The 19,609-nt window shown below is 43.4% G+C and overlaps 2 protein-coding genes across 9 annotated transcripts in view; one reads left to right on the plus strand and one right to left on the minus strand.

The window, feature by feature from the left end:
* fcho1 (FCH and mu domain containing endocytic adaptor 1) overlaps positions 1–2,410 on the plus strand; it is a 63,033-nt gene extending 60,623 nt beyond the window's left edge. Inside the window, exons 27-28 of the mRNA XM_026147939.1 lie at positions 1,005–1,172; positions 1,935–2,410. Of these exons, the coding sequence (XP_026003724.1) occupies positions 1,005–1,172; positions 1,935–1,963 (197 nt within the window). The 3' untranslated portion in view covers positions 1,964–2,410. The remainder of the gene's footprint in view (positions 1–1,004; positions 1,173–1,934) is intronic.
* Positions 2,411–2,417: 7 nt separating this feature from the next.
* The window catches only part of rfx2 (regulatory factor X, 2 (influences HLA class II expression)), a 30,923-nt gene continuing 13,731 nt past the window's right edge, over positions 2,418–19,609 (minus strand). For 4 of the 8 annotated variants that reach the window (XM_026147936.1, XM_026147931.1, XM_026147932.1 and 1 more), the window contains 14 exons: positions 18,931–19,201; positions 17,787–17,861; positions 16,827–17,008; positions 16,529–16,648; positions 14,745–14,866; positions 14,052–14,170; positions 11,069–11,181; positions 10,627–10,778; positions 10,276–10,373; positions 5,272–5,421; positions 4,944–5,152; positions 4,540–4,811; positions 4,272–4,389; positions 2,418–4,194 (listed from right to left, as the gene is read on the minus strand). In XM_026147936.1, coding sequence (XP_026003721.1) covers positions 4,026–4,194; positions 4,272–4,389; positions 4,540–4,811; positions 4,944–5,152; positions 5,272–5,421; positions 10,276–10,373; positions 10,627–10,778; positions 11,069–11,181; positions 14,052–14,170; positions 14,745–14,866; positions 16,529–16,648; positions 16,827–17,008; positions 17,787–17,861; positions 18,931–19,201 — 2,170 coding nt within the window. In that variant the 3' untranslated portion in view covers positions 2,418–4,025. Of the gene's footprint in view, positions 4,390–4,539; positions 4,812–4,943; positions 5,153–5,271; positions 5,422–10,275; positions 10,374–10,626; positions 10,779–11,068; positions 11,182–14,051; positions 14,171–14,744; positions 14,867–16,528; positions 16,649–16,826; positions 17,009–17,786; positions 17,862–18,930; positions 19,202–19,609 lie in introns of all 8 variants that reach the window. The other 4 variants (XM_026147934.1, XM_026147937.1, XM_026147938.1 and 1 more) reach the window with 4 other exon arrangements.

The raw sequence follows: 19,609 nt of genomic DNA on the forward strand, positions 1-19,609 counted from the left end.
GACACCCACAGCTCTCCTCTGTGTCGCGTACCTAATTCTTCTAATCATATATTATTACCTCTATGTGAAGCAAAGGGCTTCACAGACACCGATAAGGAAACTTCACAGGACAAAGCATTGATAGTTAAAGTTGTGCGAGGTGGTGACAAAGCACTGAAAGGCTGCTTTAACTCCTTCCTGCTCCTTCGAATCCTTTTTGTTTCTTTACGAGTTCAATTGTAAAAGCGCAGCTTTGCATAAATGCTGCCTGACAGTCTGTCATCAGTTAGCTTCACCGACTGTCTTATAAACAGGTGTTGCTCAACTAGCATTTCTTCTTGTACGTCTTCGAACGCTTCGTCATACGTGAACGCGCACACCTCTGCGACTCTCGCTTATTCGTTTGTTTGCGAGTCAAACAGGTGAGCCGCTTAACTGCTCCTTAGCTCTGGTAACAGTCCCCCTGTTTCCAGAGGCTCGGCACAAACGAAGCAGACATCTGAGCGGCTGAATGTGGATCTCGTGTGGATATGAGGAGATGTCAGCAAAACTCTGGAGCTCCATGGTTACTTTCAACTTCCAGGCTTCTTTGGTGTTTTCCCTCTTCTTTGTAAAACCACGTTTTTCATTTATAAATGTGGCTTCTTTTGTTACATGGAAAACAAATGTAAACATTTAGGTGCCGTGTTTTAAGAAACTCCGCCCCTTCTTTGTACTTTATATCTGACAGATGCCCCAAAATGATTCTGCTCTTCACCTGAACTCAAAGCGTGTGTGTGTGTGCGTCCTGTTCAGACATCTTTGTGAGGACCAATAATTGGAGGTTTACTACTACAGTTAGGTTAGGGTTCGACTTCATTTTTCCTTGTCAGGGAAAACATGTCAATTAGATGTCCTCACTAAGATAGCAAAACGAGAATGTGTGTGTGTGTCTCAGTGAGGTAAACGGACCTTGAGAGTCACCGACTTCAAAGGGTCAGGTCTTTCCTGCTCTTTATCACTGCCGTGTGTTGATGTGATTCCAGGCTCGGGGACTCTGTGTGCCAGCTGGCAGTGCCTGGAGGTCCCTCGCGGCCCTCCACCCAGCCTGGCTGTTCAGTTTGTGGGCTCTGGGGCCTCGCTGTCGGGCATGGACGTGGAGTTGGTGGGCAGTCGCTACCGCATGTCGCTGGTCAAGAAGAGATTCGCCACAGGTGACTCTGAACACACTCACGAGGTTTCTTTTTACTAATAAAACCGGAGGTGGTGGCATTTCATCTTATTTTACACACTTTACAGTGCTGTGTTAGTCGTTAAACACTCTTCTTTATATTTTGCTTCAAGGAGACAGACTTTGTTGTAATTTTTTTAAACCTCCATGGACGTTGGCTGTTTAGCCCCTTCACTTTCAGTCCAGTCCAGCTGTTTTCAGAGGAATGTCTTTGTGTTTAAAGCCCCCAGCACTGACCTGAGAACCATTCAACTTATTTTTAAGATTTTCTTTTTATCTGTAATGGAAATAATGCGAGTATTAGTATTCCTGTCATTTTGATATTATTTTGTGGCCGATGATATACAGGTGCAGGACAGTTAAGCATTTCCTTTCTAACGCCGTTCTCATACTTTAAATCGAAAGCAGCTCAGTTTAGCACGATGGCTGCCAACAGCAGCTGTACGCTTTTACACTTAGTCTTTATACTGATAACAACATCATTTTTAGCAATCTCTAGAGTTAGGCTAACACTTGGTGCTAAGCCGGGTGATTTCTGGCTCCAGCTCCATGCTTGAATAAGAGACTGATATCATAGAGAAGCTCCAGTTCGAGTCCACTTTGTGTTTATGGATAGCATAACAAAATAGGATCTGTTCTTTTTTTTCTTTTCCCCTCAATAGTTTGATTTCTTAATCTAAACATTTTGCATGTGTGGCTTCCTTTCTGCCTTCTGATTATTCATTTATGTTCATGTCTCTGACAGGGAAGTACATGGCGGGCTGCTCCTTGTGAATCAAACTAAAGGACCGTCAGGTTTCTGAACGGGGATCGCTGAAGGTTCAGAGAACTTTGCACTTTCAGCGCCTGAGTCGAGGAACTCGCTTCCTCCCGTCAGTGTCCTGCTGCTCTCGGACCAATTCTTTTCTCTAATTTATCCCGTGTGCCGTCGTACGTTCAGCTGTCCTCCTCGTCCAGGAAGAAAACTTTTTTCCTATTAAATCTGTGTCCGTGTTGTTCTGTACGCCTTTGTGTCAAAAGACTGCAGACTGAGATATGCTGTTGATGACTTTTCTTGAATTAGAGAAAAGTGTGAATAAAATAAAACTTTACTGTCCATGAAATCTCTACAGCATCGAGTCAGTTATGAGCAAACATCTTGTACAAAACCTTATAAAAAAAACTTGTTTGTAAATCTGATGTTTGTGATGAGATTTGATAAAAATAAAAGAAGTGCTGGAACGTTTGGTTTTTTGGTTTACATCGATTTATTACACTGTGACCAGGTACAAAATACAGCTGAACTATGCAGTTTATTACAGACCGTCATCTGTCCTTAAGCTAGTTAAAGTGTAGTCAAGAACAGGTTTAAAAATACACAAAAATAAGGGTTCAGTATACTTGTAAGAACCTAGTTCAATAAAAAATAATCCTCCGTCAAAAAATCTAAAACAGCCTTACAAAACATTACAAAGTACACATAGAAATTATTCTTCCCAAAGCACTTTAAGGCAAATTACTGTGACAGGCACAAGTTACAAAAAGCCTTAAACTCAAATTCAAAGATTCCCATTGCTACAACAAAATCCTCTGTGAGGGAAACGAGGAGGGAAAAAAAAAGAACCAATTTCAACACAAAACTCCATTAAATCAGATTAGTCCATATAAATAGATTTTATAGTTTTTTTCCTTACGTCAGTTTAATAGCTTACGGAGAGCTTCAGCGCTGCAGTAATAATTAAATTTCATTACATTGAACAGTTGAGATTGGATACAGATTCATCACACACGCCAGTCTAATCCGTTACACATCAAAGCATTTCTTTCTGATACAATGTGACCAACCAGGTAACAGCATGAACGAAGATTAGGCAAAGACCAAAGGCCACGAAGCACACACTGTCTACATCATAGAAAGATAGATATATATATAATTTATGGATTAATTCCCCAAATAACGCACTGGATTTTTCTATTTCAAACAAAACGTAAGACTTGAACTCGGTAACAGCGTGAGGTCAAAGGATTCGGGGAGTGCGCGTCGGCTGGGACGCCCACGAGATCGTTTTTGGTTTCGAGGCGTTTGATTCGTCTTGAAATGAGCGAGTCCAGATTCCAGTTCAGGGGTTAACGTCCCGTCTCCGTAAAGCTGATTACTGTGGATTTGTTTTGACTGCGTGGCAGCTGAGTAAACTGCCACAGAGCCGTCGCGACACTCAAACCGTGAGGAGGAACGAGGAGAACTATTTACATTTTATAAAAGAACCGGGTGAGGGACACGAAACAGTGGCTACTTTTCATTTTTTGTTTTTTAAATAGTTGCCTCATCGCGTGAGCCAAATGAGGCACAGCATAGAAATCTACTGAGGTAAACGGGTCAACGTGTTACACAGCCAAGCTAACAGCAGGAGCTTCCTGCCTTACCGACTACTGCGACATTACGAGGTCCTGCCTGACACACGGAGCCGGAGCTGAGGCTCGGCCGGTGGGAGCAACTGAGGAGAAAGGTCCTTTGGGTCTACAGGTTGCATGTTCTTGTTATTACCCCCCCCGCCTGCCCAGCGTTCGCTACGAGCTGCGGCAAAGGCAACGAGGAGAGCACACCTACACATAATCACTGTTAAAGGTGCTTCGAATGTTTGAGGTTTGGAGACGATACATTCATACTGCGGTAGAGGCACAGCTGAGGGACAGACATCTCAAAGTTAGCAATCTAAGGCACTCAAATGACACTATGGCACAGCTAGTTAGTCTTAAAAACAAAAAGAGGGAGGATGAATCACCAACACCACACATCCAGTAAAAAAGGAAAAGTACTGCACACACTCATTGACAGTTGCCGCAAAAACAAAGATGCTCAGACCTGTTGCAGAGTGGCGTAAAAAGAAACAACCCGTGAGCTTCTCGTATTTATAAATGCTAGTGAGGGGAGAGCTGACATTGCTACACTCTTGTCTATGTACATTGCACACACTGACTGCAGGAGGATGCTCGGCCCAGGGGCCAAGAGCGGCGACCCGAAAGGCCTAAAAAAACCAAAAACAAACGAGTGAGATGCTGGTCGGTGTGGCTCTCAGTCTGACCCCGTTCACACCAGACTCACATCTCCTGCAGAGGGTGGCTCATTTCGATCCTCTCTCTCTTCACGGCCGGTTCAGTCGGTCCTCTGGATGCATCGGCGTCGCTGCCCAAATCACTCATCTCATCTGAGAAAGACGCATCTGCAGAGACGCACACGGCGACTGTCAGTGTGAAAGCAGTGACCAGTAAAACTACAATACAGTGAAATGCATTCCTAACAGCACCCAGAAGGTTGATGCTGTTCATCTGGACTTAAACTGAATTGTATCAAATGAAAAATGAAGATGAACCTTTTTCCATGAGTGAAGGCATCATAGAGGTCAGGTCACTGAACTGTAATTTAGATGAGAAACTGTCAGTCGCTGCATAACTTAAACTATTCCTTCCTCGCTCTTTAAACACTCTCACCTCTCCCATGACAGCAATAGGAGTTTCTCCAGTGGCCTGAGCCACGCGGTGCTCCACCAGGTAAAACATGTACTCGTCGTAAAGAAGGCGAATAAGGTGGAAGGAGCCGAAGCTGGCTGCACTGCGCAGAGTCAGATCTCTGATCACCATGGAGCTACAAGAGAAGGAAAGATGTCACGTCAAGGAGCTACAGGGAGCTTTACAAGCTAAAGAACGTTTCTAAAAACACCACGCAGTCGGCGGCTTATACTGGAAGTGTGAACGGAGACGAGTCAACCACACCGACCTGTAGAAAGACCATTTGAGCAGGAACTGGCGTGCAGCTTTGGGGAAACTGGGGCTGCCCTGGTGAGGCTTCAGAACCTGAGAGACCACGTTATCCAGCCAGGTGGCCCACTGGTCCAGAGAGCTCTGCTGCTGCAGGGTGACCTTAAAGTCCTGCTCCAGACGCTGAACCACACTTTCGTCGCACTGACACACCCACGACGCCTGCTCCTGTTAGACACAACAAACACGCCACATTCAGCAACAAAACCCCAAACACGGTGTCGACACATTCCCTTCCCGTGTGCAACGCAAATATTTGTCTTTTCGATGTGAGGTTTTCCGCTCACCTGGACGTTGGCAAAGTCCACCCTGTTGAGGTCGGAGAGCATCTGGTTGATCTGGGAGGTGTTCTGGAGGACGGCACGCGCCGCCTGGGCCAAGTGGTTCAAACTGGTGTATCGTCTCAAAGTCTGAGCAAACGCGCTGACCACGGCCACCTGCGCACAGAAAATACACCGTGAGCCCGTCTGACTGGAATGAGACCGAACAGATGAACCGTTTGTTTTCAGGCTGAAAATCTGCACCAAAAATAAAAAGCACGGCTATTTTAAATGTCACAGCGATGCTTCAACATTTATTTATTTATTTATTTCACACATGGTACAGCAATAATTCATTTCCCATACACAGCCTTCCTTTCAGTTAAAGTCACACTGTTTCCATGCATGAAAAGGAAGAAGAAGAAATTCTTACTGACACCTGCCTGTGATGTCTGTGACAATACAAGTAGGCAACCAAAATTACACTCTGACAATATTCTGCACATAACAAAACAAACAGAACAATATACTCAACAATGAGCAACACCACTAAATCTCAAACTAAAAGGATCATTTTTTCAACAATTAAATTCTGTTATTTTCAACTTCTTCATATTGCTTTATCATTTTATCCTTATAGCAGATTTTAAATGGAGAAACATTTGTTCTTATGCCTGTGACTGTTGGACACATTTGCCTTTGTGTGGTTCGACAAACTGATGCTTAAAATAAAACTTCCTTCTGCCGCACAATACAAATAAACTTTGTAACTTAAGGTTTTATTTTTTGCCTTAAACATAATAATTAATGTCTGTAATTTTAATCATTTTGATTTTATAAACAAACTATTAGTGTGTTCTTCATATTTAACATTATGCATAACTCGAAGCTTCTGTAATAAATATAATGGTTTCATATTAGTCACGTATGTATTCCCCCATACTTCAACACAATAGCTCAGATAAGGTAGAAACAATGAAAAATATATTATTCTCATTGTCTTGTAATCTAATATATCTACATTACCCAGGATATAAATACTTTTAGCCAACTTTTTAACATGTTCAATATGAGGTTTCCATGGTAACTCGTCCACCATTACACCCAGAAAACAGATTTCTGTCACTCTTTCAATTATCACTCCCTCTATAGATAATACCATCGCTTCCTCCTTTACACGGTTTCCGAATACCATTACATCAAATCATTGTTTTATTTTTTTTATTTCAATAACCATAATTTTAACCAATTCTTTCAAGTTTTCTCCAGAACAATAGAAATTTGTATCGTCTGCGAACAAAACAAAGTGTAACATTTCTGACACATCACAAATTTTGTTTATATAGAAATTAAAAGGTTTTGGTCCTAAAACAGAACCTTGAGGGACCCCACAGTCTCTTTTCATTCCATCAGATGAGTCAGCTAAACACTGCACATACTGAAACCTATTATCTAAATAGCTGCTTAACCAGATCAACACTATTCCTCTCACATCATAAGTTCTTAACTTAGAAATCAAGATGTAGTGTTGCAGAGTCAAAAGCTTTTTTTAAATCAATGAAGACCCCTACAGTATATTTATTATGATGTGTTGCTGATGAAACGTCTTCAATAGTTTCCATTAATACTTCTGCTGTTGATCTGTTCCGTCGAAAGCCCTACTGACTTTCACTTAACAGCTGATGTTTTTCAATGAAACTATCAAATCTTTGTGCAAAGAGTTTTTCAAGCACTTTAGAAAACTGTGATAGCAACGATACTGGTCTGTAATTATTAAAACTGTCTGTCTCCTGATTTATAAAGAGGGATAACTTTTGCCACTTTCATTCGGTCAGGAAATACACCCGCATAAAATGAGATTAAAAATATAACAGAGAGGTTTGATTATACAATCCAAGGTCTTTTTTACGATGACCACGTCTCGCCCATCACAGTCAGTGGATGTCGTTTTTAGATTCTGCTACAATAGCTATGATTTCCTTTTCAGTGATTTCCTCTAAAAACACAGACTGTACCACTCTGCTCTCCATTCTGAATCATCCTGTTTTCTAATTAAGTTTGCCAGGTTAGGCCCAATATTTACAAAAAATAAATAAATTCATTCAACACTTCATTCATATCACGTGCGACCTTATTTTTCTTATTAAAGTAAGTAGGTAAATTTAAAGATGTATATTTATTACCCAATAAGTTTTTTTAAGATATTCCACGTACCCTTAATATTATTTTTGGTTTTGTAAAATAATTTATTATAATACTCTTCCTTAGCCTCTCTCATAATTAATACCAACTTATTTTTTATCAACTTTATATTTCAGCAGGCTTTGTTCTAAGTTTTATATCATCTCTATACAGGTTATTTTTCTTTGTACATGCATTTTCTAGTCCTTTTGTTATCCATGGTTTACCAGTAGTTTTCTTTTGCTTATATAATACCAGTGGACAATGATTTTCATACAAAACCAAATAAGTATTTAAGAATGACTCGTATGCAGCATTGGCGTCATTTACATAAACCTCATTCCAATCTTCTTTCATAAGGTCTTGCCTGAACTCATTTATTGCATCATCATTTCTAATTCTTATATATCTGTCCACACACACACGTCCTCCTTTCATGTCATTTTATAATCTAAAGTAACAAAAAAAAAAAAAAAACAGGTAAATGATCACTTATGTTACTTTCCAAGCAATTCATGAAAATGTGATCAATTGAAGTAGCTGACTTTTCAGTTATTCTACTAGGTTTAGTAATCAGAGGGTAGAACCCTCTTCCAAATAATAACTCAAAAAAATCTGATGATGCCTTATGATTGGACGTTTTAAAAAAAATCAATATTATTATCACCGCAAATACAGAATGTCTTATTTCCCTTTACCTTGCTCAATAAATCTTCTACTACATCTGTGAATGTTTCCATCAGTGTCCCAGGCCTCCCATACATACAAGTAACAATTAGATTCCTCTTTCTTTCCATTTCTATTTCTACTGTCACACACTCCATTAAATCAGCAATAGCCACAGACATATACTCAACCCGTTTACATTTCAAATCACTATCAACAAAAAGTGCCGGACCTCCTGCCTTCTTATTAGATCTATTTAATATAATTCATACCCATCAATGTGAAAGTCCCAACGCCTTTCCTCATCCATCCATGTTTCTGACAGTGCTGTCTCTTTAAACTTGCCTTTCAGATTATTCAAAAAATCATTGATCAGAACAAAACTTTTATAGAGGCTTCAACAGGTGAAATGAATTAATGAAAATGTATTGAATCTTCAGTCATTGTGATTGAGTATTCTTTAAATGTCTGTTATCCTTATGAAATACTCATTAACATCCGTACAAGTATTTCACCACATATTTTGAGAAACCACTCATACCTATACAGTTCTTTCTGATCCATAAATAACTGCGGCTCAGATCGATATCTCGTCTCTGCCCAGTTCCCATCCCAGTTCCATATCCACCTGCAGCTTCACACAAATACTCTTCCAGTCTACTGTCTCATACTTTGCCATTTTCCCCCTCCGACAGTCGGAAATAGCGTCTTTCATTGAATAAGTTCGGCTAGTTGTTAGCAAACACATCACAGACCTTCTGCCGTCCGACCGCAGCAGTGCAATCATCCCCCGTAGTTGTCCTGATCATGAAGATCCCTGATCATTACAACCTTGGCTTCTTCTGGTGTTCCGTTGAGCTTTATCATCACTTTGCAATTTCTCGTCCATGTTGCTTGGATTTTCTTTTCTTTACGCATGATACGGGCTTGTCTGGCAATATCGGTGTTCTTTTTTGTGAGATGTTCATTCACATATACTCCACTCCCTTTCAGTTGTCCGGACTGCCTCAGTAGTTCAATTTTGTGTTTTCGATTCACAAATTTTACTACGATTGCTCGAGGTGTCCTGGCATTCTTTCTGGGGAGGGTGTAACACGCCGCGATGTTGTTGCTATGCAGGGGAAGTTTTTTTACTCGCAAAAACTCCACTACCTGACGCTCTAATGTTTGAGTCTCAGTAACTCTTGCATAGCTCCTGTGTTTGGTTTCCAAACCGGTAATAATCACATCCTCCAGTCGTGCATGCTGTTCCTCCACTCTCCTTCCTAAGAGCTGGATTGTTTTATCCTTTTCCTTAATCAAGCTTTTTAATGCTTTGATTTGGTGCATTAAAGTCGTTAACATTCCTCGTTGCTTAACTATTCTTTCGACGTCTGTTAAGCGACAGCTTAATTTCCTCCAAATCTTCTTCAATTTTTCTCATCTTTGCCATTTTTTCCTTTTTGTTTGTTTGTGTTTTGTTTCAGGCAAAATATATTCGACTTAGAATTAATCACACAGCCTATTCTGAGACGCCAATCTGGCTGTAGCTGCGTTCGCCATCTTGGTCACCTACATCACACGGAGACAGCTGAGGTGGTTTGGGCATCTGACGAGGATGCTTAATGGGCAGCTCGGGCAGCTGTTTCCGCCACGTGATACCTCGGGCCTCGGGGTAGACCCAGAAAACACGGGAGAGATTATATGGAAAGCCTCTGTGTTACCCCCAGATAAGGTGGAGGAGAGGGAGGGCTGCTGCCCCCACAACCCAGTGTCCAATAAGTGGATGGATGGATGGATAAACAAGATTCCACAGTTTTCTGATAATTCACTGAAGAAATCTTCAGAAAAGAATTTTTGGGTAAACTTTTAAGGTCATATCACCATGCAGTGATACACAGATGGACATTTAGCAGCAGCGTATAAAGAACAGTGATGTACATGACTTTCACAGCCAGTAATAACACATAAAGCACAATAGTAGACTGTATCCAACCTCTGTAGGTAGTGGGCAGGTGCATTCATAAAAAACAGATCACTGTAGTGTTGAATGAAACACTGATCACACGAGAGTTTGAAAAGTTCACAGCTGAACATTTGTGGAAATATGATTTTAAAAGCCTACTTGGAGAGTTGCTGGGTTTTATAGCTCACATAAATCATGTGCATGCATGCAGACAATCTGAAAAAGACTTCTGCTGATACCTTAGTGCGGATGATCTCTTGTGGAAAGCTGGTCATGGCATTAGTCAGCCAGCCCTCCAGACTCTTGGCAAAGTTACGGATGGCCTGAGTGAGAGTGCCTGAAGAAAGAGAGCAGCCTGGATTATCATTACTGTCCCCACTCTGCAGAAAGCCTTTCAGCGAGAGTGTAAACGCCGTACGCTGAAAACAAAGAAATGCCTCTAATGTGTCAGCATGTACGTCAACACAGCGAGCCCCTGGTCCTAAATTCATCCTGTTGTCACTCATCAGTCTTAACTCTCAATATATTGCTTTACTTGTTTAATTTTTTTTTTTTTTAATCATTTGAATGAAATCCTCAGCAGTACTGACTGGGAACAGGTCGCAGCACGTCGGGGATCAGGATCTCCACCAGGGCCTGGTAGAGGATGTGATCGCAGCTCCTCATCCACAGCCTGACAGGCTCATATTTACACAGAGCCACCAGCTTCTCTGTGGGAATCACACCTTCCGGTTCATCATCACTACACGCACACACACACACACACACACACACACACACACGCGCACACACACACACACGCGCACACACACACACACGCGCACACACACACACACACACACGCGCGCACACACGCGCACACACACACACACACACACACACACACACTTTTAAAAATAACGTCCGCCTCACAAATAAAACTGTTGCTCGTAATTCAAGTGAAAAAGCAGTAATCACAGACATGACATCACAGGGTCATTTAATGCCCTGGCGTCAAACACTGAAGCCTTTTTCCCCCTTTTTCTTTCTGACCTGCTGGGAAGGGTTGTGCTTCCATCACTAGGTGGCGGTGTTGAATACCAAAACGTCTGCCAGAGTTTCTCAATGTAGTGGAACTGGAGGTTCATCACCACATCCAAAGTAGCCTGCAGGAGGGGAAGCAGGGGAGGGAATTGAGGGGGAGGGAACAGAGGAGGGAAAAAGAGAGGGAGGAAGAAGGGGACAAAACACACAGAGCTGAACCATGGCAACCAGACACACAACAAAGTTTCTACAGCCAGGCGGGCTGCCTCTCTCTCACTGCAGGTCCTCCTGGTTAGACAATGAGCCAGCTCAAACACAGCTCCCTGCACATTAATCACCAGCAGAATCTTAAAGGCCACGCTCGGGCTTCATCTAGACGGGTCGTTTTATGCTTTTTGCATTTTATTTCACATAGATTTATGCTTCCATCTGCCTACTTTTAGTGACCTGCGCTAACCCATGTGACTTCCTTTTTCCTGTTCAGAAACCCCTTTGAAAGGAGAGCATGCTGCATACAAGTGAACACTCGAGCACAAAGGAAGCAGTGGCAGGGTTCAAACCTAAAATGATTTGCCGCTTCTATAACTAGAGTCAGCACATAACCCCCCGCCCCCTCGAATCCAGCGCTGCGCAGATTTTTTGGGGCCGTTCATCAGGTCAGAGGAGGTGAGAGTCTGGACTCCACCTGAAGCAAAAGGTCAACCTGACAATCTGAAACTGTCCACGCCGAGCCTCTGCTGAACTGAAAAGTTTGATTTGCACCGTGAAATTCTCTGCTTTCTCTATCTGGCAGGACACGCACTTGCTGCTGGATCTTGTTACACAGCAGCGTAGGCTCAAATCACATGATATGTTTTTGCTTCCTCTCCAGCCATCGCCATGGCAACCGTGTTTACAGTTGCCCCCAGCAACAGGTCAAACACAGAGCTCCAAAACAAAAAGGAGAATTTCCCATCCCCTCTTAAACAGGAGCTTTTTGCGTCCAGTTTTATGTGCCACCCCCCCCCCCCCCCACACACACACACACACACACAAATATAAAAAACATTTAAAGTATAGGAGAAAAAAAACAAAAAAAACAACGTGTTCATGTGCAGAGCTCAGACAGACAAGCAGGCCTCCGGTGGAGCTTCCTGAATCTTAACTGCTTGTTTCTGTGCACTCGCACAAAAAGATCCTGTGATTTATTACCCTGCAAGGTTTACTGAAAACTAATCATTTATTCTCAAACGTTCATCCAAAGGCTTGGCTGACGCCTGGATATTTGGCTGTTACCATGACATTAATAAATACATGCCCCACACTGGATACTTTACAGCCCACTTGAAAAGAGACTCTTTACACTTTAGAGTAAAATATTATTTTTAGCTAAAATAATCATTATTTGTGTTGTAACATTAAATGATATCAGTAAAACCCTTGGCTAATGTGTTAATAGGTCAGTGTTCTCTCTCTCACACACACACACACACACACTTTTTTTTTTTTTTTTTTTTAAATAACAAAACAGGATAAAATGTCGAGTGCTTGAACATTAAAGACGCAGAGGCAGCGAGACTGACAGAAATGTGCCGGCTGCCAAAGCCAGGAGCCCGTGTGCCTGTCCGCCGACAAGGCTGCACAAAGGCCCAAGGGGAGGCCACCACAAAGACACCAAGATGTCCACCCAGTGCACTGAAAGGTTAATTGGCATGTCTTGAAAGCTGCACGGAGATGAAAAGACGGCTGGAACAAAGGGAGCGTGGTGAGGCTGGACAAGGGGAGGGCAGGGATAATACGATAAAGCCAAAGCTTTGCTGCTTTTAATCACAGCCGCTCGCCTGTCTGTAAAGACCCACGCTTTAATGTCCAGAATTATTTCTGCTCTTCTGCAATGTGGTTCGATACAGGTTGCTGAGGGCGACGCTAAATTTCACCCCGTAAGGTTCCCGTCGCACCTCTCTGTCTTCCTCCTCTTTCTCTGCACATCAGTTAAATGATATTTAAATGTCAGTGGTGTTGAATTGATTCTTATTCTCGAAAGCAACACCAGGTCACCGCAGCCGGGCGACGCCTGACCTCGGAGCAGAGGGCTGACATGGGTGTCAGTCTGACGAGGTGATCGCTATTTATGAAGGCAGGAGGTTTGTGGGATCGACTCAAAACGAACAGCAGGAAACTCACTGCTCGCTGATATGATATCTCACACTCAACTGCTGACTGATGCGTAAGAGTTTGTGACATAAGAATGAGTCATTACAGCTTATAATGCCACTAATTAAACTGCAGGCTTCCATTGTTTCAGCTTCATCCTGTTTAGCAGGTAATAAATATCAAAGCTGGAATTTATAACAGTGCAGTAATAGGCTCCACTCAAATGTGTTGTTCATGTGTTTGATGTGCAAAAGACCAAAATAACACGATTAAAACCAAAACTACACAGGACGCATTAATTGTTTCTGCAGATGAAAGACACCCCCCCCCCCCACACACACACACACACACACACACACACACACACCTTTTTTCACTGTCAAAATGCATCTGCTTATTAAAAATTCATCATCGCTGTCTGTTATGTATATTCACAGATCTCTGAAGGTGTCACAAACATGGCACTTAATCCACTGAAAGTAAAGTGCAGAACACTCTGGTGGAGAGGTGTCAAACATAAAGCCCGGGGGCCAAAATTGGCCCGCTGGACAGCTATGATAAAAGTGAAGGAGGACAAATTTTGCACTTTTAACTATATTTCCACGAGTTTTACAGTTTTTCCTACTGATAAAGAAGTAATAGATGAAAAGTCATGTTTTTTTTCCATTTCAGTTACAGTACAGTATTTATATATAACAAGGTTTTCATTGTTTGTTTAACATTTAACTATGTGAGAAATTGAAGCAGCGAGGCGAGGGCAGAGTGTACTGTAACTGGGAATGGGATGCTACAAAACTGAAGAACAAAGGTTCACGTGTAAGACAAATCCAGAAAAGAATACGGCTTCACTGTGACCCACCTCGCAGTGGTCTCTGTAGAGCGTCTGCAACTTCTTAATATCATTCATGTTGATGCGCTCAGGCAGAGGCTGGGTGCCCAAGTCAGGAGTTGGAAACGGAGGCAGGCTGTGAGACATATCTGCATAAATGTAGACAGGCGTCACTCATTTCACTCACACAGCAACAAGGAGTAATGACACATATGACATCAACTGCTTTATGGATACGTGCAGCTCATATGGTCTGCGTCACAGTGTCTGACATTTATCACCCAAGTTTAAAATCTATGTTCTAATAAAGCCAAGACGAAGCTATGACGTATTGTTATTGGAGATTATGTATCGGAATTTCAGGAGCGGGACCACGCCTCCAAACACGCTCTTTCCGGTTGTCATCTATATAGGTTCCCTCAGTTCTGCAAGCTGTTCATTCTCGTTTACGTGACCCTCCCTCCCTCCTTGTTCTCAATTCTTTAACTTAATTTCTATTTAGTGCATGGGGATCTGCTAGACTGTCACCAGTCCCCAAACCGCAGCTCAATTCATGTCCAAGCATCACCTTTACCTACTAAAACGCTGTCAAACCTAAAATGAGGACGTGGACCCAGCTAGTGAAATAAAAATAGCTAGTGCTAGCATTAAAGACTGTATCTGGAAAGAGAAGATAAGAGTTAAACCACCTTAAGCAGTTTCAGTGGGAGCGCCTGTGCTTACCTATGTACTGCTGGTGGTGTTGGCTCTGAGCAGCCACAGACTGCTCTGGAGTGCTGCTGCAGTGCTGCGAGCTCCCACACAGACTGTCAGACATGCTGTCCACCTTCTGCAGAGGCTTGAACCTGTGTAGACACAAGAGGGTGGAACGTGTACATTAGTGATTTTTGAAGGTCTGGGGAAGCACAATGAAAGAATCGGACACTGAGGAGCACACGCACACATCGCATTCGGTACAAAACCGAGACTGATTTATGCGGGTTTATTTCTGATTTAAGCGGCAACTATCCATCCATTCTCTTCCATTTATCCAGCGCCAGGTTGTGGGGGCAGCAGCCTATGCAGAGAAGCCCCGACCTTCCTCTACTTGGCCATCTCCACCAGCTTGTCAAGGGGAACACCAAGGCGTTCCCAGGCCAGATGAGAGATATAATCTCTCCAGGGTCTGCCCTGGGGCCTCCTCCCGGAACACTTCGCACAGGAGGCACCCATGAGCCATCCCTGGAGCCAACCTGGCTCCTTTCAATGTGGAGGAGTAGCAGCACTAGTGTGAGCTCCTCCCAGGTGGCCAAACTTGTCACCCTATCTGTAAGTGAGAGGCCAGTCACCCTTCACAGAAAGCCCATTTCTGCCGCTTGTATCCACAATCTCGTTCTTTTGGTCACTACCCACAGCTCGTGACCACAGGTGAGGGTAGGGACGTAAATCGAGAGCTTCGCTTTTACACTCAGCTCTCTCTTCACCACGACGGACCGGTACAGCCTTCACAACCCTGCAGCCTGTGACAAAGGGCAGGCCAGGCAGAGTCCAACACCCACCGGAAACGAGTCCGACGTATTCCCGGCTATACGGACCAAGCTCTGGCAACAGTTTTATAAGGATCGAATGGCTCATAGCAACAGGCCTGGCAACCCATGCTCCCGAAGCACCTCCCACAGGACACTCCGAGGGACACGGTCGAATGCATTCTCCAAGTCCACAAAGCACATGTAGACTAAACTCCCACGCACCCTCAAGTGTAAAAATAGTTAGTCCAGCGTTCTGCGACCAGGACAAAAACTACATTGTTCCTTCTGTAGTCGGTGTTCAGCTACTGGACGGACTCTTCTTTCCAGCATCCTGGCATAGACTTTCCCAGGAAGGCTGAGGAGTGTGATCCCCCTAATGCTGAAGACCACCCTCCTATCCCCTTGTTAAAGATGGGAACCACCACCCCGGTCTGCCAATCCTGATCTTCACACAACATTATAGAGGCGTGTCAACCAAGACACCCCGACAACATCCAAAGCCTTCAGGAACTCAGGGCGACCCTCATCCACCCCAGTGGCCCTGTAGTTGTTTAGCTGCCTCAGTGCGTCGTCCCCAGTCTCTGCTTCCTCTACACAAGACACGACAGCAGCATTTAGGAGGTCCTCGAAGTGTTCCTTCCACCACTTGATAACAGCGGCAACGACATTTTTGTTTTTGAAATATGTTTTCTAAGTTCAGTGGGTGTGTCAGATAACCAAGACGTGCAGTGATCTATTATGTGCGGCATTAAAGAGTTTATTCCTGAGTGAGTTTCACTAAAAGAGGCTCATGGGTTTCCAGGACACACGGTGCATTATGCACACACTAGCAGCAGCGCTGTTCTTGTTTTTGGTTAAGCAAAAGGGAAATGAACATAGCCAACTGTCACAGGACTGATGTCAGTGAAGGTTTATTCAGAAACTAGTAAAAGTCATCACAGAGCCACAGAGATGTAAAGAAAGGACGCTACAGCAGGCAGACAGGGAGAAAAACCTGACCTCTGTTTCTGGTGGACTGGCTGCTGCCTCATGGCCATGTACTGGGTGTCCTCCTGCAGTCGGTTGAGCGGCGAGTCTGGCTTCACCCGGATGCCGTAGTAATGATACTTAGAGTTGCCTCTGGTGGATAGAGTGAGAAAAGCCAGAAACCAGTCATGAGAAGCCTTGCCATCAGTGTAATCACTATCATTAGCCCGGTCCATCAGCAGGTTACCAGTGCCTATAAGCATTAAGCATCATCAAATCTATAATGGTCATGTGATTACCGTCATCAGCATCTGCAACAACCTCTTCCTACCTGGTGCCGAGGCGGCGGGTCCTCAGGCCCATAAAGACTGAACGGATGAGTTTGCCGAAGGAGGCTGCGTTAACTGGGTCCAGTTTCTGCTCCTGACAGTGCCGCAAGTAGTGGTTATAGAGGGAGGACCGGGGCAGGCTAACTCCCTCCGCTGTCTCGTAGTTGTCCAGAAGCCATTGCAGCTAAAAATACACAGAAGACAAGTCACAAAAAATAAAAATAAAAATTAGCGCTATAGTCACCTGGTGAAGACACGTCACAAAACAGACAACACGCACACGGTAGCCTGTTTTAGTTTAGTGATATAAATACCAGAGACACCACTGCAGCCCCCCCCCGTCTAACTGTATTCTTCAGAGAACATAAGCGACTACAGCATGACGAACAGTAACTAAGGAGAATGGCTGAAACTGAAGAAATAATCAGCAAAATTATGATTTGCAATATGCAATCCAATAAAATACATCAAAGTAAATTTATGCAAACAATATAGCAAAAAAAAAAAAAATTATGTTAAGAGTGAAGGAATCTACACCACAAATGTCCTCATGGAGATAAAAACCTACCCAGAGATATTATGTGAATCTCATTCTTAAGCCTTATTACAGCTGACGGGTAGGACGAAAGCTGCACTGTAATAAAATCTGAGTGTGTGTCTCGCTGTACTTAGAAGTGAAAATAACAGAAATATTTGGAAACATCAGTCGACTTAAGTACATGCAGACGCAGAGCATTAATGCACATGTACAAGATACATAACTGAGGAAAGAGTGATAGCAAATGCAAGTTCAGATAAAGAACATTAAGTGTGCGTGTCATTGAGACAGTGCAGAAGCAGATTAAGTAGCAGTGCGTTCATCTCAGCACACGAAGAGCACACAGCCCACAGATTCAGCCACGGCTTTCTTTCCTTTTTTTCCCCCTCACGTCCTTTTCAAAGAAAGTTCCTGGTTGACTTACATGGCTGTTGAGCAGGCTGCTTTTGTGACTTGCAATTCCTTCAGACTTTTGGAGGTTTTCAATCGCCATTTCAAGCTAAAGAAAGAAGAAGCATGCAAAAAAGAGAAAAAAAGAAAGAAGTGGACACAGAAGGGGGAGGAGGCAAGAAGAGATTGAGAGACAGAAAAAGGGAACAGAAATAAGCAGGGGTATATGAAGAAAAAAAACAAACACACACACAAAAAGATAAAGGTAATAAGACTGTTAGCGAGCAGCCAGATCTCTGCATTTCTATTAAAATCAGTCAGTGTTGTAGCCAAATCTATTACTGGCTGACAAAAGCATGCAAATCAAGGGACTCATAGGGTTAAGCTGCTCAGTGAAGGTTTGCAGTCAGACACTCTAATGTATGCAAATAGGAACCACAAACAGGGGTCGCAGGTCAGCTTAAGGTTTTCAGCAACAGGTCAACAATGCCTACCACCCCGCAGTTTATCAAACGATGTAGCTGAAAAATATTTGAAGAGCTAAATGGCAGACAGAGTAAGCTGTGACTACGACTTAAGCAAAACCGTCAGTGTAGAAAAATACGCTGACATATTAGTCTCTCACTAGACAACGAAAAATAATGGAGTCCAACTGGCGGGCAAAGTGAACGACAAAACCAGGGACATTCTGTTGAGCTGTAGAAGAAAAATCAAGTCAAAAAAGACTTGGTAGTGCAGCCAAACTGGAGACAGAATAAAAGGAAAAAGAAACGGGCAGCGGTCCAAGGCTCCCGAGGGCTCTTGGCCAAATGGTAATGAGCCCCAAGGGTTGCTTTGTTTCGTAGGGCGCTCAAGTGCCTGTGAAAACCTCTGAAACAAGGCAGTGCTGAATTATTTAAGCCAATGTCCCGGTTCTGCGGGCTCACTGGCCTGCACCACTCTGTACGTTACTACAGAGCTAGGAGGCCCCGACTCAGGCTGCAGGTTCCTGGGAAACTGGGTGGTGAGTTAGGACACAGTCTATCTCAGGTAGTGATGAAACCTACCAAAACTATTATTTAGACCCCCCCCCCAGACTCTTTCAGTCATTAAGTATTCATTTTTGCTTTGTTATTAATCCTGTTCGAGTTGGTAAACGTGCACCAGAATAACAGCACAGCGGGATGGCTGTTGCTCACCATAGCCGAGGAGGAACGCGACGAGTGCGATATGTGGTTGCGGCTTCCCTCCATATTTCCGCCGTGGATCAGGTAGGTGCTGCCGCTGGAGATGATGTGGCTGCTGCCCACGTCCATGGTGATGCCTACCATGCCATGAGTGGGCACGCCGCCGCTGGCAGAGGAGACCACCGTGGTAACATGACCTCCACCGGCCTGAGAGTCAAAGTAGGGCCCGCCACTGCTTTGCCCGTACAACTGTGCCTCGGGGTTGTAGGAGTAGGCTGTTCGGCTGCAGAGAGGCCACAGAAATTAAAGAACATTTGATTTTCAGCTCTGCCTGCAAAGAGGAATCTTTATGCAAACGCACGGGGAAACAACAACAACAACAACAACAACAGTATTGTTAATATACTACATAATTGTGTTGACATCGGCAAAAATTACCGAGGTCGTGCAAATATTTCGCTTTGCTAGAGTCATTAAATATCAAAGTGTGGGATAAAAGTCGTTTAGGCATCAGTTACCTTTAATGGCACTTTGATCTGAGAGATATTTGTTATAAAGTAGTCTGGACAATTATTTGTATTTTTCAGGCCCCTCTTCTGTGGAACCAGCTTCCAGTTTGGATTCAGGAGACAGACACTATCTCTACTTTCAAGATTAGGCTTCAAACTTTCCTTTTTGCTAAAGCATATAG

Source organism: Astatotilapia calliptera, chromosome 17 (genome assembly GCF_900246225.1).
Source record: "Astatotilapia calliptera chromosome 17, fAstCal1.2, whole genome shotgun sequence".
NCBI classification, from domain to species: domain Eukaryota; kingdom Metazoa; phylum Chordata; class Actinopteri; order Cichliformes; family Cichlidae; genus Astatotilapia; species Astatotilapia calliptera.